The sequence below is a fragment of the Macrosteles quadrilineatus genome, unplaced genomic scaffold (genome assembly GCF_028750875.1).
Source record: "Macrosteles quadrilineatus isolate MER2022 unplaced genomic scaffold, UCM_ALF_1.0 Scaffold_46__1_contigs__length_943047, whole genome shotgun sequence".
NCBI lineage: Eukaryota > Metazoa > Arthropoda > Insecta > Hemiptera > Cicadellidae > Macrosteles > Macrosteles quadrilineatus.
This window is the reverse complement of record NW_026542639.1, coordinates 162,504-188,449: the sequence shown is the minus strand read 5'-3', so window position 1 is coordinate 188,449 and position 25,946 is coordinate 162,504. Positions and strand designations below refer to the sequence as shown.

The 25,946-nt window shown below is 34.1% G+C and overlaps 1 protein-coding gene across 1 annotated transcript; it reads right to left on the bottom strand.

Moving 5' to 3' along the window:
- On the bottom strand, positions 1-24,068 carry LOC129005945 (fatty-acid amide hydrolase 2-like). Its single transcript, XM_054434981.1, has 12 exons — positions 24,002-24,068; positions 15,480-15,659; positions 14,184-14,297; positions 13,354-13,459; positions 11,756-11,970; positions 9,912-10,023; positions 8,881-9,044; positions 5,841-5,981; positions 5,225-5,329; positions 3,684-3,854; positions 2,855-3,037; positions 1-978 (listed from the first exon to the last, which is right to left on the bottom strand). Exons 2-12 carry the CDS (start codon positions 15,657-15,659, stop codon positions 862-864), a joined length of 1,608 nt encoding a protein of 535 aa, XP_054290956.1. The 5' UTR covers positions 24,002-24,068; the 3' UTR covers positions 1-861.
- Positions 24,069-25,946: the final 1,878 nt, after the last annotated feature.

Sequence of the window (25,946 nt, the reverse complement as noted above, 5' to 3'; positions counted from 1 at the left end):
AATACTGCAAAGATTTAAAATGTGTTTTTTTTATGTTCATCATCCTTGGTACCACAGGTTACCAAAAGACAAAAATTAGTAGAACTTAATAGTATAGTAAATTAGATCTCATGAAAGAAGTAGGTACTTATATAAGACATGGAAAGTTAGATTCTCAATAGAATATTCCTTGGTAGTTTTATTTGAACTGCTCAGGTATGAAAATAGAATGCAGATATACTTCAATGTTTTAACTTTATCAAGTCCATTTATAAAACTAAAAAAGTGAATATCAAATGCTTATTAGATATTTTGCATTTCTAAACTTAACCTCCGAAAGTAAATGATTCTTTTAGTTTAATCTGAACAATAATAGTAAATAATAAAACTATACAGTTCCACAATTCCTGAGACATGTATCAATAATTTATTAATTTAGTTGGATAAATATGCATCAATCAAACTGTGCTAGTCTTTATACCTATTATTGATAGATGCAACACAGTAGCATCTAAAAAAGGTAAAACTCAATTTTTTTTTAATAAAATACATTAAAGTTTTAGGCCTTAGAAATGTGATGTGGTTGCACTACACAGATGATCACTTTGTTATTTTACTATATTACAACATACTACCACATTAGCTTACGGCAGTCATTTCATAAACTTGCTGCCAATCATCCAAGAATTATGTGCTAGTCAATACAAATCACTTGCGATCAATTTAACACTTATTACTCCTCACAATATTTTTCATGCCTCACTTCACGTTGTATAAACTTCAATGAAATGTCGTCTTGAATGATGGTAAAGTTTTATGTTCTTCACAGCACTTAGCTTCATCATTTATGATTTACAAGATTTTATTCCATTTCTACTCCGGTCATGATTTGACTTCCATCATATCTGTCCCGGTGGGAGGAACCCATCCTCCGAATGCCTTCTCCATCTCACGAGCGACTGCTAAAGTCAGACGATCCTGACCCCTACCTGCCACAGCCTGAAAATGGAAACACATCAAATTAGGATCCTTTTAGAAAATCTCCCATAAAATGGTTGTACATAAATTACTCTACTAAAGAAAGTAAACAAAATATTGATTTAAACTGTATTCAGGACTTGGACGGCGTAAAGACAAGCAATCTATGGAAGACTACAGTAGAAGATCTACCAATTATGTTATACCTGTACCTAATAAATAATCTTCCTATAAAATTGTTTTTCTTTGGTCTGTCTTTAACACAAACACACATATATTTAAGCTCATAAAAATATTAACATGATTAATTATTGTTCCTTTGTTTTCTTATGGAATAAAACTTTTGTTCTAAAATAATTTTAGTGTTTTTCTTAGAGTATTTGTCTAAGGCAATATAGCTACTATTGTTACTGCCAAATATCTCACATGATGTTGGATGTTATTTTGCCAACATCTCACTCGATCACAGGGAGATTGTCCCCCGTGATCACAGAGAAAGAGTGAACATCTTCTGCGATCACATATAGATATCATCACCAGCAATCTCGGTGGGATCGTGAACCTCTTCAAAAACAGGGGGACATCATTATCGTCACCCATGATCATGGTAAGTTAATAATAAAGTAAACTTTCAATTTTTGTTCAAAAAAATGTTTTTGTACAAAACGCTACGGCCCCTTTTTGCCTACAGCCCTAGGCCAGCAGTAAATCAGTCACTGACTGTATGCTAGATTTTTCTTTCATGACCACCTTCACATCCTAAGACGCTTGGCTCTAGCCTGGAACCGTTTTAAACACTACTTAAAACTAGTGTAGAGAGTCGTGGCATTATATTGTAGATACAAATTTTTTTAATGTTCATAACCTGAAGATGTGCTTAGTGGCATAAATAACACCCCCGCAACCCTGCAGCTCGAGGGGGCACCGATGTCCAAGGAGCACTGAGGTCTGACTGCCACCGCTTACCACAATCGCGAAAAAAGGTGATGTCATTTCAGTGACCGCTGGAGACCGATGATATGTCTTCAAAACCGAAGAATATATTCATGATTTTACTGCAATAGTGGAAAAAGATGATTTTGACGTTGTTCCCGTGATTGTGAAAGATGAAGATGATGTCTTTAAAACCGAAGAATATATCCATGAATTTACCACAGTTGCGGCAAAAATGACGTTGTTTCCATGACCGCGAGAGACGATGATGATGTCTTCAAGATGAAAGATTTTGAACAAGATATTGCAACGATCACGGAAAACGATGACGAGTTTCCTTGACCGCGGGAGACGATGATCATGTCTACATGAATGCAAGGAGATATTTATGATTCACCATCCACGTGTAGTGCAGGGGGCCGTAGCTCAATGTACCACTGGATGTGCTCTTACCAGTACTATAAAAAGATGTAGAGTCGGGATCACGTAAGTTTGCAGTTGACGGCAGCCAATCACAAGACAAGTCTAGTGCGACGTTGCCATACCGCCCGTTGACGACACTAATTAATACTAAAACAATATTGTCACATCAGCTGGTATTATTGGATTTGGCAACACCGCACTGTCCTCATTGGCTCTTTCAAAGTCACGTGGTAAATAGGCTCCTCCCTCAACTGCAAACTTACGTGGTCCCGACTATAGTTATCTATAACACTAAAAGGATCAATGATCAATTAACACAACAGTTAACCTAAACTTTTTAAATCTATCAATATCTTGATCCAGGGTAATACATCATGAAACATAAAATCCATTGGTGATTGGCAATATTTGAACGTGGGACATCAGAGACCAAAGTCCCGTGCCCTACCACTACACCAGCTCTCTCCGAAAAGAGCTAGAAGAGTAATTAATCGCCGAAGATATCTAAATGTTAAGTATGATGAATACCAAGTTAGCCAACCTGCAGTCCAACAGGAAGTCCTTTGCTGTTGAGCATGACAGGGAAAGCTGTGGCTGGCATGTCTACTAGGTTGAAGAATGACAAGTACGCAGCGTTGACCTGTTTAAAGTAGATCTGCATGTGTAGATGAGCAGGATCAGGGAATGCGGGGTACAGGAGAACTCCATTGTCTCCAAGGCAGTCCTGCAAATAACATTATTGTTTCAAAACTCAGCATTGCAAAAAGGGTCTAATTTGCAACTAGACACTATAGGCATGTGCAAACATTGTGGAATAGATTGAGAGGCGTAAAAAAGTAATAATTTAAAAACTACTAAAGACCAGCCTGAATAGTTAGGAGTATGTACAAGTTTATTCAGCTTTCAACACTTAAGTAAGGAATGTTTTTACAGGATAGAACTCATATACCTTAGATGTACTCTAAGGGCTAATAGATAGCATTTGTGGCTAATATAAGATTTCTTCAGAGAGTAGGTTGAAGAAAAATACATTCTTTCTTATTCAACACTTAAGATAGCACGGGTTGACAAAGTATTAGATTGTGGTAGTGGGATTCTAGTGAAGTACCGCACTTTTTCACATTTCATACATTGGTTTTGTTACATCTTTTAATTAACTGATTTTTTTTTAAGTCCCTATAAATTTTGCACTTTTAAGTTTTTGAACCATAGATGATAGTTGTATTAAATAATAGGTTACTTTTCATAACAAACCCTTAAATGCTATGATTTATCACACAGCCACAATATTGTTTACAGAAATAAAAGATTTAAAATATGCAGCTCTCAAAAATTGACTTATTGTTTGCTTATAAAAGTTATAGTATTACATTTAGTTTCTGAAAGATGAGATCTTTGCACTCATCCATGCGGCAAGCCTCTTGTTCCGAATATACGTCTGCAAACCACTTCTTCATGGCTCCATAAATAAGAGCATGAAGTGTATGAGGTGAAAGACATAAAAACCAAAGTATCCACTGCCACAAAACACTCTTCCACTCCTACAACAACAGAGTAAATTAGCTTGGCAAGTTTCAACAGGATTAGATAACAGAGTTCTCATAACCTGAAATGAGTTAGAGCAACATGAAATTCTATTAAGGAAAACGGCAGACCAGAAGGTCTAACAGCTATAAATTCCTAAATTGTGTCATTTTGTCAATTAATCTTAGTATAGGGAAGATATATTAGCTGATGTATACTACATTTTGCTCAATGTCTCTTTTAACACAAACACGCATACATTTACTTTGTTCAGTAACTACTCTATTTAAGTCATTCAAACTATTTGATCTGTGTCTCTCTAACGCTCCTTTCATAATATCTCCATCGCCCAGTTTAAAACAATATGATTTTACGTCGTGTCCAAAGTTTCTTCCACATACATGGTTTCTGACTCTACATCAAGATAATTGTGTTTACAAAATCACAATAAACATAAACAGTGTCTAATTGACAGGTCAGATTCTATACAATAAACATTGCAAAAGCTGATATATTTGCACTTGCTGGTGGGCTGCTGTTCGTTAAAAAACTGTGTATAGTCCGGCCGCTTAGAAAGGGACCTCCTACAGCATTGGTTTAGCATTAGCGTGCAGGTCGTTTTCTAAGCGGCCAAACTATAGTATGAAAGCTTGCATTTATAGCTAAATACATCAGTGACGCACTGCCATGGCGCGAAAACCGTCCGGTTCAGTGGCTGTGAGACGGTTTACTGCCGCCGCCATAACCGTGTAGTGTGAAAGCTCTCATGCTCTCTTCTTTTGTACGGTTTTTATCAGTACGGCGAAAACCGTATAGTGTGAAAGGAGCGTTAGATATATCTTTTATGTTCTAAATTAAAGAGTCCAACTATTGTTGTGTGTTGTTTTGGTCTTACTTCTTGTTGGAATAAATAAAACTGTTGTTCTCAAAGTTCTCTCAATTAATATTATCAGTTTACTCAAACTATTTGATCAGCAGTAGCCAACTATCGAGATTAACTGTATAAACTCAGCTCAAGAATTGAATTCTGAACCTCAAAATTTAAGTCTCAAGATTTTATATCTAGAAAAATAAATAAGCAACTCAACACTTGGTCTCACACTGAGGTGAAACCCTTCCATTCACCTTCCACTTGATCAATAATATTTCATTCAGATATACAAGACGCATTGCCATAATATTTCAACTCCCCTGAGTAAAAATTAAAATAAAAACTCAATTGCTAAAGCACATTTCCTTGAGAGCAGCTCATCAGCAACTCCTACTTATAAGTACAGTTATGTATCAAGCTCCACTCTCATAACACTTTTTTCTTTAAAAATTTAAATATCTTTTACTATAAACATATTGCTTAGTTTCATAAAAAAAAAAAACAATTTGTACCCACAGTTATACTATCTTCCGACTTTTGAAATATCGTGTGACATGCTTTCATCCTTAACAGCATGATGCAGGATAGTTGAGCCGTGTGTTTGAACTCATCTATGTTCATCTGCAATTAGGAGAAAAGAAGAAATCACTTTACTTACATAATTAAACCCTTTGAGTATACAACAGACGGATGAGACACAAAAGGTGCATAGTTAAAGACAAGAAAGAGTAAAGAGTTAGAATGAAACAGAACTTTAAGTTTTAATTTACCTAGAATTTCGTAATTTACTTTAGTTTATCATCCATTTTAGCGAGGATGATTTTCATTTGGACTCACATCCTAAATTTAGAACTGGTATACAAAATGTTAAAATGACGGTTCTGTAAAACGTTTATTGATACGGTTGAGTTGACAAACATATGATAATCAAAGCAGGGCGTGACCTTGGGCAGTTTGTAGCTATGACATCAAAAGGGCAAAAGGAGACACACTTTCATATCTGATTCAACGGTGTCTACAAGTACATATTTTATTTTAACCATTACATTCTTTACTTTACCGATAACAGTAGATACATTCGAGGTTTCACTTAACCAACCAATGAATCATTCATTGCACTTTACAACTTTACCTTTTCCACTTTCACTCCTAGAGAGTTCTCTACATGGGCTATGGTTTTGTTGAGAGCTGCTTTCACATCCCCGCAAACACTACTGGTTATCTTAGAACCATCGCTGTCCATGTAATAAAACTTCACCTTCCTCAAATCTACCTGAAACAAGATCAAATGTAAAGTAGTGTGGCATGGTACAGTACAATAGTTAAGAACACAGAACTACCTTCATAGGCTTTCACCATAACAATGAAATACAAAGATTCAACTGTTTGAAGAAAATACATGATTTTTTCTTCAGTTAACCTTACGATGTGGGCATCCTTGCATAGATTATAGTACAGAAAGCCTTACTTTGGCGCACGGTTTTTACTTTAAAGCGCATAGTTTTTACTTTGGCGCACACCAGTATTCCAACCAAACAACACAAAACAGCATGCTCTTATTATGCACGTAATCCGCATACGCTTGAAAATAAGATGGCAACACTTATTTTCAAGATTTTACAACTACGATCAGCTGGTGCAGCGTTTCCCATTTCGTTCAATGTTTGGATTTAACCTAATCTAAAAACGTGTTGTACAGTGTTTGAAAGACTAATTATTTCTATGAGTTGTAACTGTTGGAAAAATATAATGTGTAACACGAGTGCAAACTGCCTTTGCTGCACTCGAGAAACTCTCCACACTCGCCTGCGGCTGGTCCGTAAACATTTCTCTCGTGTGCAGCAAAAAGCTACTTCACGCACTACTTACACAAAAAACTATACTATTACAGAAACAAATTTACCCTATTAGGGAAGAAGCTATTAGGTTGGCATGGTAAGACCTAGCTCCAGTAATCCAGTAAATTTGTATTTAAATTTACTCATAGCGAGAAAGTTTTGGGGTAGTTTTTATTTTTTCCATTTATTATGTATTTTGGGGTGCTGAATCTGAATCTGAGGTTTGCCAACAAAAATTCTTGACGCAACATTGACAAAAATGAAAAAAATATGGAAAAAATTATGTTTTTTGTAATTTTTAGCTTATAACTCAGAAACTATCAACTTTTCGTTATTAGTCCATATCATAAAAATTAAAGTACACAAAATGTGCTACAAAATGTACCCCTAATGTGGTAATCTCCCATGAACCGTTTAGGCTCCAGAGCTATTTGAAAATTGGAGCATTTTGTGTTAGTTTTTAAATTTCTCCAATTATTCTGTCAATGACATATATTCATTGTATATGCCCAGGCAAAGGTCCTATATAAATCCAAAGTGTTAAAATTTATTAATTTTGTGTTACTGAACCGTTGATTTTTTATTTAGTGTACAGAAAAGTTACACGAACTGTTGCCGTTTAAATTATCCTCGCTCAGAGGGTTGTAATGAAGCAGGTTCTGGCAAACGTTTCGATGCATTATGTGTGAGCATTCTAGATTGTTCACCTGGACAATTAAAAAAAGGTTAAAAGTAAAAATAAATTTTTGCACATAATAATAAGTAATACCAAAATCAATACAATCAAAATTAAAATAACAGCAATCTGTTAATCATGTAATATCGTATGCACCTGATGACGTGATATTAAGATATACGTAAATAATAAAATGTTATGTAGGCATATACTGTTGCTAAGCATTTACATTGTGTGTAAATTTGATAGATTGTAGGTCCTAGGGCGTAGGGCATAGGCCTACATGAGAGTGGTAAGGGTTAATTGACTTAAGATAATCAATAAGAATTTTGGCTAGAAAACTAAATCCAACATTGCCTCACTGCCCCCAACTCAAGCAGCTGCGTAGACATAACTCGCTTAGAGTTTACATTTACATTCGGGTGAATGAATGGGGGTAAAAAAATTAGTATCGGCCTATGGTAACAGTGCCAATCACTCTAAGCCATGCGACGGTCTTGAAATTTTACACAGAAAATTGTATAATGGGTGCCAATACCATTGAGGATGTACAATGGGCTGTGATGCTAGAGTCTAAGTAAGTAAGAAAGTAAGTATAGTACCAAACGCACATTCCTTTATTTATTAAGTTTTTAAATATACAAACAATATAAATGCTTAGCAACAGTATATGCCTACATAACATTTTATTATTTACGTATATCTTATTATCACGTCATCAGGTGCATACGATATTATATGATTAACAGATTGCTGTTATTTTAATTTTGATAATTTTGATTTTGGTATTACTTATTATTATGTGTAAAAATTTATTTTTACTTTTAACTTTTTTTTAATTTTCCAGATGAACAAGCTAGAATGCTCACAAATAATGCATCGAAACGTTTGCCAGAACCTGCTTCATTACAACCCTCTGAGCGAGGATAATTTAAACGGCAACAGTTCGTGTAACTTTTCTGTACACTAATTAAAAAATCAACGGTTTAGTAACACAAAAATTAATCAATTTTAACACTTTGGATTTATATAGGACCTTTGCCTGGGCATATACAATGAATATATGTCATTGACAGAATAATTGGAGAAATTTAAAAACTAACACAAAATGTTCCAATTTTCAAATAGCTCTGGAGCCTAAACGGTTCATGGGAGATTACCACATTAGGGGTACATTTTGTAGCAAATTTTGTGTACTTTAATTTTTATAATATAGACTAATAACGAAAAGTTGATAGTTTCTGAGTTATAAGCTAAAAATAAAAAAAAATATAATTTTTTCCATATTTTTCTCATTTTTGTCAATGTTGCGTCAAGAATTTTTGTTGGCAAACCTCAGATTCGGATTCAGCACCCCAAAATACATAAGAAATGGAAAAAATAAAAACTACCCCAAAACTTTCTTGGTAAAAACACAAATTAACTGAATTACAGGACAAATTTACTTTTTTCATTTTGATGTCCACAGAGGCCAAAAACACTATTTGTTCAAATTTGTATAAGTATATATTTAGATGGGTGTTCCACATAAAAAATCATAGTTACTCCTGCTACTTACCTTAAGGGTTGTTGACAAGCTAGTGGGAGAAAGTATATGTCAGATTGCTGATACGGTTTATTTTAGTTTTATACGTTATGACCCAAAGCTGTACACTTACAGGTTCGTCCAGTCTCAGTTCCTTCAGTCTGTTCTCATCTTCTACACAGGAAGAGTACAACAGTGGCAAATCCTCGGAGTATCTCGCCATCGGAGCAAACACAAACACTTTGGGCCACAGGGGGTCCTCGGATGTAGGCATGTGGTCCTTGGCATTTATGTAACCTGCAAAGTCATACAAACATTTATTTTCTAAATAAAATAAACAGTACGTTTGTTACTAAACACTTTCTCACGCTGCAGTTTTGCTACTACTTGTGACAATTTTTTTTATATTGATTTTTTTCCTGAACGCTTTGTCTTAGGTAAACTTATAAACTAACTTACCTAACTATAAAATGAGTAACTAGTAGTTGGAAGCATACAAAAAGTTCACAACACAACACATATTAAAATAGTTTTTGCCAATTAATAGGGACTTTTTCACGTGAAATCATTTTTGTTGTCCATCCAATCCATCCATCTTGCTTAATGCAAAAATTATAGTGTAAACATTTATTTATTTATGATTACTAAAGTTACTACCAAAACCCATTCAATTTTAAGAATTCTTTTGCGGAGAAATTTGTTTGTTTGTTTGCCAGTTACAGTACTAGAACCCCTTATTAAACGACCAGTAGAAAAATTATAAGTACCGCTCATTTTTCATATCAGATGTTGGGCCATGGTTTAGTATGAACGAAAAAAGCTGGATGATCAGAGCAAGAAACAACCCAGCGGGGCATTTGCTTCACTCATAGAAAGTGAAGCAAACTCCTAGATATCACCTGTATTCACATAAAAAATAATAAAAAAAATATTAAGCACAACCATTTAAAAATTCAAATACAAATAATCCTTGACTCATGTCAGGACCTCCGTGGACAAGAGTGAAAAATAGGTGCTATAAACACATATCCTGAGGAGAATCTTAACAAATCTCGGATAGGTACAGTGAGTTATACAGTACAGATTTTTAAACCAAATATAGGTAAACCTAATATTAAAATCTACAATAAATTGAAATAAAATTGATCCTTTACTTAATTTTACCTGAGGAAGGTTTGTGGCCGAACACTCCACAGAAACTGGCTGGAACCCGACCTGAACCTCCGATGTCAGAACCCAAACCAATAACTGAGGCAGCTGAACCCAGCAGAGCTCCCTGCACACAGTAGCATAAATAAATAAACTGTCAGCAAACTGACACATACTTTAATATATTAGCTTGACATTAAAATTGAACATCCTAACTACTTTCACGGGCAAAAAATTCAAAACAATTATAATAGGTAACTTAAAGGGGGAAATAGTGCTGAAAGATACCTTAAACATAACAAATTTCATGAAAAATGGATTACAGGTGTGGATTTTATTAAATGTTATAGGCTTTTGTTAAAATCATAAAAATTGCAAAAACTGTTGAAGTAAATACAGACATCACTTTGAAAACCCCTTTTTTGGGTTTAGAAGGAATTTCCAAAACAAGTTTCCACCCAACACAAAAAAATGTTGACGAAAACAATACTATTTATCTAAATGCTACCTATGTATTAGGAGGATAGAGTAAAGATAAAATGTTAGGCCTTTATGAAGATAAATATTACAAATACATAACACTAGATTATCTTCGAATCTGCTTGATACAAACTTTGTATGGATTAGACGTTTCTCTGTGTATGATTCGCACGTACCACTACTCACTTTTTTTTTACTACTTATTATAGTAATTGACTCATTGAGTCGTTTGATTAAAGTTGTCGTTAATATTTTGACCAAATTGGACGAAGTTGAAGTGAGGCAATGATAGATTGCGCTTACATAAGTTCTTCCTTATTTATATCGCATTTCGCATATGCAGATTTTTTTACCAAGGTAATCAATAGGATGACTTATTGTAACCTTCTTTCATATAACATCAACTATCTCAGTGGTAACAAAAGATAACGAAGAAGAGAATAGAGTTTTAGTCACTAGCACAATAGTGGCTGCCTCATTCATCTATGTTTTTCTTTTATCAAAAAAAGAATTGCGTACCACTGGTCCATATAGATGGGATGTCTATTTCAGTACCTATACAAAAGTCAAAGGTATACTACAATAATATATTAAATTTACACATAACGTGTTTATTGTTGTCCCAATTTTTCCAAAAAATAAGGATTGTACTGTACAAACTACTAATTTTAAGGGACAAAGCTTGTTTTGGTAAATTATTTGAAGTTTGTCAGTTTGTGAGTGTTATTTATGCTTAACCTAGTACTAAAATGTAAATTAAAAATCACATTTAGAATAAAAATAGAGAAAGATTCTGTCAACATATCACAAATAAATAAGGTACAGTACAAAACCCATCTAATGTAGTTTGTTGAATCATTCATGTGTTGTTTATTTACTCTATTCACTAATTAATTTATTTGAGAAAGCTTTAACTAATACGATAACGATTATTTCATATATTTCTGTGAGATGATGTCATACAACATCTAATTGTTGTTTTTGTTATTGTGTTGGGGAAACAATGCAATTAGTAAAATCCGAGTTTGCTCATGTCAAAGATAAAATGGAAAATTTTGCTGGAATGTTCCATTAAATGTGTTACACTGAATGCTAATAAAGTTATTTTTTAATTGACTGAATACAAATAACAGAAGTAGACTTCCTTTTGTCATTGGACAACATCTTAACTCTTGTCAGGGAATTTCAAATGCAAGAACGGCAAGATCACTATTGAAGTTTAATTTTGAAGGTCTAAAGAAACAATTCTGTAAAACAGTAGAGAACAGACACCACATGTCCCCATGTAGACAATCACAGGACTTGTAATGATCCTTACAAAGAATGAATCCAACCAAGAACCAAACCAAAACCAAGAACCAAGAACAAATTGTTCAAACCTCTCCACCTGAGGAGCCCCCGGATGTTCTCGCAGTGTTGTAAGGGTTGTTGGTCCTCCCCGTCACAGGGTTGTACGTCTCCCAGCTCAGACACAACTCTGGCGTGTTGGACACAACGAGAACTACGGCTCCTCTAGTCCTCAGTCTAGCCACCGCATCAGAGTCTTCTTTAGCAACTCTGGACCTGTTGGGTACACCAGCGTTGTTGCTCATACCTACACACATACGTCAGCCTCTATTAGCAAATCTCCCATATAGGGAATACACTATTACCGTAAGTCTCATAGTAAATAACTAGTATGCGAACCAGCATGACCGGACTTCTAAAACAATAGGCAACAAAAAATAGGTAGGTTTAGTTTTTGACTCATTCGTGTTACACATTATATTTTTCCTACAGTTACTATAAAGCATATAAATAATTAGTCTTTCAAAACACTGTACAATAAGTTTTTAGATTAGGTTAAATCCAAACATTGAACGAAATGGGAAATGCTGCACCAGCTGATCGTAGTCGTAATATTTTTAAGTGTTGCCAACTTATTTTCAAGCGTACACGGATTACCTGTATAATAAAAGTATGCTGTTAATTTGTGTTGTTTGGTTGGAATAGTGGTGTGCGGCAAAGAAAAAACTCTGCGCCAAAGTATGGCTTTCTGTACTATAATCTGTGCAAGGAAGCCCACTTTGTCGGGTGTCTGTAGGGAAAATAATTTGTTGAAGCGTTGTTTTAAAGTATAAATGTTTGCACAGAAATTTCTAAAAAATTTTAACATGGAGAATAAGTAAATTGATGCACAGTAGCATGTTTATGAATATTTTGATCAAAATTTTCAATATTTATTTATTTTATTCTAAGCTATAAATAAATTTTAGTAAAACCAAACTATATTACCTTTCATGTAGCAACAAACTTGGCTACTCGTTAAACTTATGGTGATTTAAATAGAGAATATATGTGACATATTTCAAGAAATAATTTTAGTGAAAATCCGATCAAGCAAATGGAAATTCACTTAATCTGCAGGAACACTGTTGCAGGGGTATTTATAATGCTGGTTTGTTCTGTCTGTTGTTAGAAATGCAGATCATCTGACAGTAAGAGGTAATTGAATTTTAAACAGCTATAAACAAACCTCCAGCTCGAGCTCGGGTGCTTGTTATATGCGGTGGAAAAGAAACAGTGTGAGTGGTGCTAGAATTCATTTCCAGCAGAATTTAATCCGTAATCTGTGTAGAGAATTTAGCAACAAATTCACTTCAAAAAGATTCTATCTTTTTGCAAGTAGTTAACCCTCAATTAATTATTTTTTTTTGTTAATAGTATTTAGTGTGTTATTTTAGTGCATCATTATATTTTAGTACGCAATCTAACTTATAGCTATTCGTTAATTTTTCAGGAGATATTATAATGAAAGGCTGGTCTACACTTGCAAATTTATCGTCAGTCTTGCATAAACCCTTATTGATCTGAAACTGGCAAAAATGTCATCATGGGGATGAGATACCTAATTCACAATAGTAGATATATATGGTGAAAGGTACTAACTATGTCTGTTTCTTGTAATGGAACAATCATAGCACAAGCACATTCATACCTTTGACTGGTATACTCTCCTTGATTGTTATAGGTACTCCCAACAATGGCTTGTCCCTGGCTAATTCTTCCTCAGTACATAACGTCTCTGCCAACATGGCGTCAATCTGTACAAATAAAGGAATCTGTTATTACAATTTGTTTTAGAATTCCAAATCCAAATGTCCTCCTCCTCCGATTAAATCCTTAACTACGGTACTTTATCAGCTGTATTTGTTACTGGTTATGTTGGTGCTGTTAATTTATCCATGAATTATACGTTTATTTCAAAGTGAGTTTGTTTCGTTTGTGATGATTGAAAATCTGGTGATAAAACGATGACTGAATGTTGAAATAACAAATGTGTTCAATAAACCAATAAACCCAAGGTAAAATTATCAACCAGGAGTATTGCATGAACATTTTGGGAGGTATGGAATGGTGGTTGTAAGATTTAAACTCCCTTTTACAATGTTTATAGAATTATTATTGTTTAGTTTTACTGATACCGGTACCTAAGTTAAGTGAGGATATAACATTTTCCGTACAACTATTTATATCTAAATGAAATTTGCAAAAATTATATGAGATGTTATTTGATTGAGCAAAATTTCAATATCCTAAATGTAGTATATTTTATTTAACAACTGTAGTCATAATATTGTGATCTGAATAGGGAGAAAATAAGCTAAATAAGTGTGTGGATTTAGATATAAAACAAAATGTAATAAAAACAAGGATGAAAAACAGATACTTGTGAATGAAACTTGGAGGCTGTATGGTTGAAAACATATATTATACTGTACCGATGCCTATATTATTGTTACCTATGTGTAGGCTATTATATTGTACCTTCTTAGCCTCCTCCAATGCCTGGTCAAACCTAGACTGCACCACTGCATTGATGATGGGGTTCACCTCCTTTATTCTGGTTACATATGCTTGTATTATATCTTGGCAATGGACCTGAAACAATATATCATAAAGCAATGCAACAATATAACATGCATAAACTTCATACTTTGATATTTTCTTGTTACTTCATGCAAGCTAAACTGATGCCTTAAGAAACTTATGTGAGACACAAAGGCGACCCATACCTGAAGATTCTAAAGTATTTTCATATTTTGGGACGTATATGGATATTTCTTTCCATTTTTTATGAAAATTGTAGTTTTGGAAACTATCACGCTGCAGTTCAGCTGACAACTAAACAACTGGGTGTTTTTTATAAAATGCAACCAAAATTAATTACGGTACAAATATAGAGAGTCGCTGTTAGAGACAAACAAGCTCACAGGTTGGCAATCCTGCTCTATTTACTTCATTGCCGATCAGCTGATTAGCAGTGTTGCATTGTTGTTTGTATGTTTAGTGTTACTTGGAATTTATTGTAAATAACCCACAATATTACATTTTCGCAAGCTCAAAGCTTATATAATTGTATAGAAGAACACATTCAAGGTCAATTGTTTTGTACCGCTTGCTCCTACTTTGCAATGCAACTTAAAATTTACATTGTTTAAATAAAATAAAATATTCTTCTTATTTCTGAAGCCATCCTTGCCTTGCCATTACATGTCTTGCTCAACTCGACTTTAAACTTGTGGAAATATTGTACAATATGGTATAGTTTGTTATAAATCAAGAAAGGTTTGCAATTCAGTTTCCAGGTGAGACTCCAGTACCTAGTGAATCAAAAAGCCTACAGAATATGATAAATTTAAAGATAAATTAATACAGCACAATACTTACTTTTTCCCCAGAAGTCTATTAATCTTATGGGTTTTGTAAAAAAAAACCATGCTGATTCTTATTCATAAAAATTCCAAATAATTCTAAATCGTGTAGATATCAATTAATGTAACAATCCTTATCAGGTAATCAGGGGTGCCAAGTTATCAGCTTACTATGTCCCTAAACAGTCACTCTCTGTATTTGTAATTTATGGGTTGTGTTTGGAAAAAATCACCTTGTTTTCAAGATGCCTGAAAGTTAAAAATCTGTTCACAAAACTTGAATGGGTTTGGACCGCTTTCCCTTAAAAGTGTTTGAATTCATTGCAAAACTGCCACTGGCGTAGATACGAGAGGAAAAAAAACATACCATGCCTCGTCGATATCCACTTAAGCTTTTTCAATCCTTTACCTTTCTACTCCTGACCATCCTGGCGAGATCGGACGCACTGTAGAGCAACAACTGGCTGGAGACTGGAGGTAGCGTATTTGTTCGGTGAAATATACACAAGATGTGAGACAACGTCCAGAACACGGCGACAACAGGACGAATGGCTAACCACACCAGCCATTGCTGCCATGGAGCCCACATCTGTAACAATATTTAATTTTTTATAAATAACAACTCTATTATTATTTTTTATTTTTTTAGAAAAGTTCCTTGAGCTGTTAGTGCGTGGAACAAGTGTAAAAATCTTTCACTTCCGGAGACCAGCACCATACTTTGGGAATCAACTAAATAAATGTAAAAGAGTGAAAATCAGCCGGGAGGCAAGCTTTAAAATAATTAGGTCACGGGCAGTGACGTCATCAAAATGGCCGCTCATCCAAAAAAATAATGTCGCATATCTCGGAAACCACGTAACCGATTTTGACGTATGACATCTTATTTGAAAGGTCTAATCATTATCTATGAAAAAGGTAATTACACCTTTAGCGGTAAAACCAACGGTTTCTTTGTATTTTAGAAAATATTAATTTTTTTTTGCCCCACAAAATGGGTTTTTAGATTTATCATTTGGAAAAATTAAAATAATCTAAATTTACTTTCCACCATTGAATCCAGCTTTAAAAGATGAACAATTTAGTATTTTGAATCATCACTCTATGTATATTGGTTATCGAGTAGTGAGTAATTTAAAGTAGTAAACACAGAACACTCTGTCCCCCATGTTATCCTTATGGAAAAAAAACATTCTATATCTCAGTTATTTTTTTTAACGTATCTTATTACAACTTGGTATGTGGTTTCACCTAGTTGAGCTACTTTATAATGACTATAAAATATTTATATTTTACATTTACATGGCAGCAAACCTACATACTCATTTCCCATATTATTCATATGGTGAATATTTATGCATGATTATTTATGAACATTGTACCTACTGTACTTTCTCAGCTTTTCCTTACTTTACAGTTTTAGACCTTTTCGGAAGTTTTCGGGACTCAGATTGACTGAACACTTGTAGGAATTATGATACATTTATTATTCTCAGAACTGTTTACAAAAACTATTGACAAATGACTTCTACTTCGAAACCCCACAGACCAGGGCAATCTATTAGGCGGTCCCTTGACGTCTTGGTCAATCGGCTCGAGACCCCTCCGTCCCGTTTTGCTGTCCTGGGTTCCCCACGTTGGTTCTCCTTCCTGACGCTGTCCCGTCGTAGTGACTCACAGAAGTCCTATCGACACGGTTCCTGCAGTCCTCCAACTGGCTCCGTCTCGGAAAATGCTGAGTGGGTTACTACTCCAAACGCAGCAGCTACCGTCGGTGTTGCCCGTTCCGTTGGCAGATGCAGACTGCCCGCTGCCGTCTCTCCCAGACAACTCTTTCTCTTCTTAAATAGTGGAGGTGGGCCTCTTCATCCCCCTCCAGACGGATCCATGGTCCCGGGAGGCAGTTTTTTTGGCCACTGGGGACTTAAACTGAAATAAAACGGATGCCGGGGCTCAAGACGCCAAAAAGCTGCACCGGGCTCAAGACGCCTCTAGTGCAGGGTGTACCGGGCTCAACACGCCTCTAGTACTGGGGTGTACCGGGTTTTAGCACGCCTCTAGTATTGGGAGCGCCGAGGCTCAACACGCTTCTAGTGCATACCCCACCGGTGGCGCCTACCGACGGGGTCGGGCCCGGAGGTCCAACATGTTGAAGTCCCCCAAGAATGCTCCTTATATAGGGTCGTAACTCGTAAGATGCTTGGAGAGTGGGGGTAAGTACCCAGTATCCGCCCCCGGCCGAAAGTACTGGGCACTTTTCCCTAATCACTTTCCCTCAGTACTTTTCCCTCGGGTCACTGAGCACCATTCCTCGGTGCTTTGGTGTTTTAGCCCATATTACATAACCCAAACTTGGCCTTCTTAAACACTTCATACAACAATATGCTGCCAAAACTTGACGTTAAGCGTAGTTTTAATTAATTATCGAAGTATTTGAAATTCTTTGAGTATGCAAATTTTATTATTTTGCAGGTGGATTTTATATCAAATGGAGTGCAACTTAATCTTGTCTTGAAATAGTTCATGCCTCCGTCTGAATTATTTTCGGAATTCGTCTGGGGGAGATTCTCGTCTAAGCATATAATATCAAGTCGTGGTTTTTTCTTAGAAATTAAGACGAATCTTTTGCCACCTCAAATGCTGAAATTGGCCCACAAATAAGGGAGTAGTAGTGTTAACAAAAACGGCTTCACGTATTATATACATTAAATATATAATACAATTTTTAATTTGTTAAAGGGAAATAACAGAGACGCCAAGCCGTATTTCATACTATTCTTCAGTTAAATACAAAGATTAAATAAACAGTCTAATGCTACGTGTTAATATGTTTAAGTGAGGAATCCACATTCCAAAGCCTTAAATGCGTACCAACATCCTATATCTTATTCTATACGCTTCAGGTAGGGTAGCCACAAAAACAATCCATAACTATGTTTTGAAAAGCCCAAAAGATTTTTACCCAAAAATAAAATGACTATGAATATTAGATTCTTCAGGTAACCACTTTAAAAATCTAAACGATCAATAACTATTCAAGATTCAAGATTCAAGATTCAAGATTTATTTCGGCCATTAAGTTGATTACAATAGGCTTTGTCTTACATAAAATATTAATCTAAAAATAATATTTCAGTCTTTCCTGAAAAAAAATAAAACATACAAAATAATAAAATAATCCACTGCAAACCAAACAACAGCACTTCTGTCAAAATCTTCACACAGCAAACCATGCAAAATATAATTGTCAAACAAACATACCTTTCAGTAGAAGTACATGACATGACTTAATAAGTATTTAAGTTTTGTGCAGCCTTCATGGCATCAAAAAATTCATCAAATTTGTAATATGGGTTCAACTCAAGCCAATTTTTCACAATGGATACAAATTTTGATCTCCTCTGGGAACGGACAATACCAGGGAGGGCATTGAAAAACCTAATACCTGTAACAGGAAAACAGTTTTGTGATTTACTTAATCTATTACTACTCATATGTACATTTGAACGATTTCTGGTCAACGATTTCTATGTTTTAAGAAGCACAAAAGACGTCAAACCCCATATGAAAATTACTAGAAAAATGTAAACTCAAAAGAAACAAAAACAACACGTTAATAAGGATTTTATCACATTTCTTATTCAACAATTGCGACAAATTGCCATCAGATCTCTTGTCGGTTATCAGTCTGACCAACCCAGGAAAGAAATATTTCCCAAAATAAAATTACTAATGTTTATAAAACCCCCTTTGCAGTAGACTTGCATACTCAGTGAATTTCAAATGCTTAGATAATTAATTAAAATTAAGCTCAACGTCAAGTTTTGTCAACATAATATGTTCATAAATAATCATGCATAAAAATTTGCGATACGAATAACATGGGAAATGAGTATGTAGGTTTGCTGCCATGTAAATGTAAAATATAAATATTTTACAGTCATTATCAAGTAGCTCAACTAGGTGAAACCACATACCAAGTTGTATTAAGATACGTTAAAAAATAACTGAGATATAGAATGTTTTTTTCCATAAGGATAACATGGGGGACAGAGTGTTCTGTGTTTACTACTTTAAATTACTCACTACTCGATAACCAATATACATAGAGTGATGATTCAAAATACTAAATTGTTCATCTTTTAAAGCTGGATTCAATGGTGGAAAGTAAATTTAGATTTTTTTAATTTTTCCAAATGATAAATCTAAAAACCCATTTTGTGGGGCGAAAAAAATTAATATTTTCTAAAATACAAAGAAACCGTTGGTTTAACCCCTAAAGATGTAATTACCTTTTTTACAGATAATGATTAGACCTTTTAAATAAGATGTCATGCGTCAAAATCGGTTACGTGGTTTCCGAGATATGCGACATTATTTTATTGGATGAGCGGCCATTTTGATGACGTCACTGCCCGTGACCTAATTATTTTAAAGCTTGCCTCCCGGCTGATTTTCACTCTTTTACATGTATTTAGTCGATTCCCAAAGTATGGTGCTGGTCTCCGGAAGTGAAAGATTACTAGGTAATATGTTGCTTGTTCCACGCACTATGTAGCATTGTTGTCTGACTAAAACAGCTTCCACACCGGAGTAGTTACAATACATGTTCACAAAAGTTCATATACATATGAAGAATCCTGGTAAGTACTCACTATTTTGCTTAAATCATTTGCGATTATTTTCAACAGCTTTTTACTGATTTTTCCCAAGTTGGAAATCTTCTTTGATATTCAATATGTCATTCAATTGGAAAGACGTTTATAGTTACTGTAAAACATATAGAACATATAATTACTGTAAAACTGTATTTTCTGTTACATAAAAAAAACAATCAAATTTTTCTAAAGGCAAAGAATGAGAGATCTTTTTCCTAAAATTCTAAGGATATTTATTAAATCAAAATGTTCTGTTAAATCAATTAAAATTGGTACTGTGTAGTTCAAACACACAAACTAAAAAAATCAAGTGTAACAAAAACAACGTTTTTAATGTTTGAGAGACTGTATTGCCAAGTGAATGTATATATAGTTATTTGTATGTGTTAATAGACAGAATCGAGATGGCAGGATTCATATAGTTATATTTTCTCTTATGAGGTAGACTGCAGACAAAATTCACCACTTTGGATTTTAGGCAAGTAAATAAACAAACGAGTTATCAAGGCTTAAAGATAGCAAATTTAGAATCCATTAATCTACCAGGCCTGCTGATAAAGCTAATCTTGAGAATGGGAAAATATTTTGCACTGAAATGGTGAATGGTGAGAGACATGTGAAAACTATCTTGATTAGGAGGATGTTTTCTCTGATTGCAATAAATTTGCAAGGGATTTTGGAATCCTGCAGACAAAGGATACTATAACCACAAGGCTGTCTTAGCCTTATAGGAAAAATTATATGCTGATAGAATTTTGTATGTAATGTAAAGATCAAAGTCATTGTTATCTAGTGACTGGTTACAGTTCAGGACTTTTGTTATGAAGGTCCTTAGGTTCACATCTTGCCAATTACCAATGAATGAAGATTATGAAATTAATGAAGATTAGAAAATGGATTAAAGAAATATTAGTTAATCTCTATACCGGGTACTCTTTCTTTCTACTCTGAATTATTGTTATTAAATTACTTTCTTGATTGTGCAAATTGCTTTACTGTGAGAAATAATAATTATAATGTAAATTATCAATATTATCTAATATTTAATATGTAAAATTAAAATAAACTGTATCGGCAATCTGACACATACTTTCTCCTATTAGCTTGTCATCAAACCGAAGGTAAACAGTGAAAGAATGAAATTTATTAGGAAAAATCACAATAGTTGCATTAAATTTTTAATCATAATCTTTACAGCTATGAGGTTTTTTCTCAAAACTCAAACATTATGAGGAAAACAATACTTTCTAGAAGTACAATGTATTGGTGTATTAACTTTGTTTTCCTATTTAATGCCCAAAGAATCGGTGTACCGAATTTCAGCCTCCTAGGTAAATGGGAAGTGGGAGAATTAGTGATGAGTGAGTGAGTCAGTCAGTCAGTGAGGGCTTTGCCTTTTATATATTTAGTTTAGTTATCTCGAGTTATCGTGGTAACGGACAAATATATACCTATTTACACTAATTAATATGAATTTGTTTATATAAATTTGAACAGATGGTGTTTTTGGCCTCTAGGGACCTCAAAAGGAAAAAGTAAATCGGTCCCAGGTTCAGGTCTTACCATGAGTACTACGGTAATAGCTTATTCCCTAATTGAGAAATTCGCTAAAAGGTGCAAGTAATTACTCATCATTGTTTGAAATCACATTTTAGTAGTAGGCTACTCAAATTTTTATTAATATGTTTCTCTAATCAAAACTAAAGTTTGACAGCAAGGTTGTAACAGAATGTTCAAAACACTCTTATCTTGAAAAATCAAATGTCAAATGTGTTATTTTTACAATAAAACTGTTGGTAAGCTGTGTTTGTGACAAGGTTTAGAGATCCAGTTCCATGATTATGTTGATTTCTCAATATAGAATTTTCAATAGCTATTTAATAGCAAATAATCTTATACAATCATCGTAAATAACATAACCATCTTGTCCATCAAATTCCACAGTAAATATCATCTTCTTCACCACTTATGCCAAGTTTCTATCCCTAGGGCTGTATTGGGTGATTACTGTTTTGTTTTTGCATTTTCTTTTACACTTCCTTACAAACTCATCTTTCCTTGCTTCCTTATTGTTATTCTGTCAAATTAACTACTACTTCCTGTTGAGTTTGAAAAATAATCTAACAAAATAAATTATTAGAAGTGCAGAACACATGTTTAAAGTGTGAGTGGTAGGTTGAGCTATGGTGGTCCAGTTTCACTGGAAGTTTGCCATGGAGTAGTGTTAAATGTTTAACAGAGTAACTTACCATAAAAAACTAAACATAAAAACACAAGACTATATGCATTATGCAAGCATTACCGGTATGACACTTCTCTTGACATTTTTAAATCCATACCCTACAATATTTTTTTCAATATGTATCATGTGAAGATGGACAGTATTTTGTACATAATAAAAACACAAATGTCATGTTGTTTTGCCAGTTATTTGGGTACTTACGTATTAAACGGAGGCCACCTAACCTACAGATTCGATTCGATTAGTAAACCTTCACCATCAGCAAGTTTGGTTGGTTAGGTTAGGTTAAGATAGTTTAATTTGATAAAGAAAAACATATATTTATGATAACCCAACCTAACATAAGCGCGCTGTAAAATATGTGGCCTCCGTTTAATACGTAAGTACCGTTATTTGATTGTTTACTCTCGTTGTGGGATAATCCTAATGATTCATGATTCATCCAACTTATTTTGAGTCTTAAAATTCCCAAATAAAATGACCAGTTCTAATATGTTTATGGCAAATGTTTTTAGTGTAAATATTTTGACTTCATTTTATGAGTGTCGCTCAAAGTTGAGTATACTGTAATACCTTTACCAGTACGGTATTAAGTTATCTGGTATATAAAAAAACAGTACTGCCAATCCTGTATATAAAAAACAAATCAAATCATGTTTATTAGCACATAACACACAGAGCTTATAGCTAAATGTACAGCTGCTTTGTCATTATTGTTATAATATTATCAAATGCCTTCTCTTAAAATTAAATAACGGTCTTAAAAAGAATTTTATAGGCCTTAGAGGTAATAAAAATAAATGTATACATTTAAGAAACTTATCATTGCATAGACTAACTGAAAAGAAAGATAATGTCAAACTTAAAACTAAATAACAGAATTTATAGAATTCAATAAAAAAACATTTGTAAATCATTAAAAAATGTACAAATATTTTATCTTAGTCAATAACAAAAGTCTTCATTAACATTTTATATCAAAACTATACAAATTAGATCACTTTACCAATGAGAAGTGATACTTAATCCACGTTTATGACATGCCAACTAAACTAATACCTACCTCAGCTTAAATTGAAGAGAAAATATATACAGAGTGTCCCACAAAGATGTTTGACCGTTTATGAACCAAAAAATTTATAACTTTACAAAATTTATTAAGTAGGTATTTCAAACATTTTTTTAAAATTTCTGCTTCATAAAATTTATAGGAATAAATTGATGGTGGAATATTGCAAATTATACACCGAAGTTAAAGTCGTGGTGTTGCCAACAGAGCTTTTATTCCTTGGACGATTATTTTGATGCTCAGTTAATTTTTAATATTTTTATGCCGCCTGACACTCAAGTTAATTATTAGTTAATTAATTATTATATGTTGAAGTATTTTTTTATCTGTAAGTTTTGGTCAAGAGGATGGTAATTATGATATGCAATATGCGATATGCAATATGTTGTTTACCGGCAAATCAGGTAATTTGTTTAATGTAGTTTTGATACTTGTACAAGTAAATGAGTAAAAATTATTGCTTGAGCAATAAAAGTATTATTAATTTTGTAAAGTTTCAAAACTGTTGTTGTTGCATAAACACTGTCTCATGAGGCAGGCATGGAATGTTGAAAAAGTTAAATGTAAATCTTGTGTATTCCTATTGGACAGCATTTTTGAAATTCTGCAAAAATATCACTTAAACCATTGACAACATAATTATCAAACTCTGAGTAAGGGTTATGGGAAAAAAAGTCAATTATACTTTTCAGTACTTTGATGATTATTGAAAATACCAGCAAAATACTAGTCATTTAATTCATGATCTAATCAAGCCACATTAGTGATACTAATGTGTATGTTAGTGACTACTTAGTTAGTGATACTAAATCCTATTTTTCCCAATCCTTACTTCAACTTTTGTATAAATAAACTACAACAAAATTCGAAAACCACCCAAGATTACAGGGATGCAAACGTAACGCCAAATAATTCATAAACAATGTGAAAGTAGCAATGAACTTGAGGCGAATGCTTCTTACCTTGTGAGATGTTCTACTTCCGAGCTCAACAGTGAACAGCTCACACGGAGAAACTGAGAAACTGACAAGAGAGGGAAAAAGAGAGAGGATGAGGGAGAAAGAGGGGAGACACTTCAGTGTCAATGTCAGTGTCTAGCCTTGCCCTAGACCTAGACAAATACACAAGCGGATAAAGTAACCAGAGAATAATTCATATCAGACTACTTGTTATCTAATCAGAATAATAAAGTGTATGTTACCAGCAAAGTATAAGATCCAGGCATTTTATAGCTAGACTAGACATTCTACAGTGTCTAGATCTTTTAGGCAAAGTATGAAATAGTACTATAATGTTAATATCGTTTCATACAAGACCAGGTTTTGGCCCGTTCACTTACAAAAAACAGTTTAAAATTCCACAGGTGAAGATACACACAAAGTATACACTTTGACTAGGTATTGTATATGATGCCTGTCATTCAGAATGCCCACAGTTGTGTAGGACAAAGTAATATGAGATTGTCCTAAAAACTTGTGCTTTACAACTGAAATATAGTCATTCCATTACTAGGCAAAGTATGTAAAGGGCTTTATTTCATACTTTTTGCCGGACTGATTTTTTTAGGCAATATAGAGCCGGTAATTATTTTTAAACTTTAGTTCATAATAATTTTAAAATAATAATGTTTATACAATTATTGTTTAAACAGTTTTTAAGTGTTAAGTGGATTTTTTTCAATTAGCTACAGTTTAGTAAGCACGATCACTACATAATAAAATGTTTGTTTTATATGTAGCGTTGCACTGTAATAGAAATAAGTATAACCAGTTAAAATGTATAAAATCCGCTAAACGTATTGTAAACCCTCTAAAACACATTCGCTTTTAGTACAAATTCCTTTCAAATCAACTCGAGTATATTCAGTTTTAATTCTTACGTAAATTCGACTTTAATTTACGTAAATGAGCCACGTTGTGATTAGACTTGCTCTTCATTATGTATTGCTCATTGTACATGACACATTGCTCTTCATCATGTGCTAAGACTTGTTCAGTTCAAGTTTTACCATGAGGGACATGGAACAGTTTTTTCCAACAGTCACCCGACAAAGTTGGCTTCCTCGTACTGTTTATAGTACAGAAAGCTGCTAATTGCTGCATATTTATACTTTGCCGTACGGTTTATACTTTGCCGTACGGTTTATACTTTGCCGCACATCAGGATTCCAACGAAACAACACAAAACAGCATGGTTCTATTATGCACGTAATCCGTGTACGCTTGGAAATAGGTTGGCAACTCTTAAAGATAATAATACCAATACTATGAGCAGCTGATTGACTATTACAACTACGATTTAACCTGTCATTTCGTGTTTATAGTTTCGGTATTTCTGAACTTTCTGGACTTTTCTTTTAAACGTTTTTAAAACATTCCTACGATCTTAATAAAAAAGAAAATACCTTTAAAGCATTTTTTTAGGCGCGGAAACCACTTCAAATTACAAAACATACGGAACTATATTCTCAAAACGCGGAGCACATTTCTTGCTGAGGAAAAATAGCGGAGTGATACAGACCGCGGGTACTACTTTCCCTAAGGCACCATTTGTGTTGCCAGCTGAACCTAAAAACGTGTCGTATAGTGTTTGAAAGACTAATTATTTATATGTTTTATAGTGACTGTAGGAAAAATATAATGTGTAACACGAGTGAAAAAGGCCTTTGCTGCACTCGAGATCATTCCGCACTCGCCTGTGGCTCGTGCGTAAACATTGCTCTCGTGTGCAGCAAAATGCCACTTTCACCACTAGTTACACAAATAACTATTTCCCAACAGTCACCCGACAAAGTAAACTCCTTGTACAGAAAGCCTTACTTTGGCGCACAGTTTTTACTTTTGCGCACACCAGTACTCCAACCAAACAGCACAAAACAGCGTGCTTTTACTATGCACGTAATCCGTG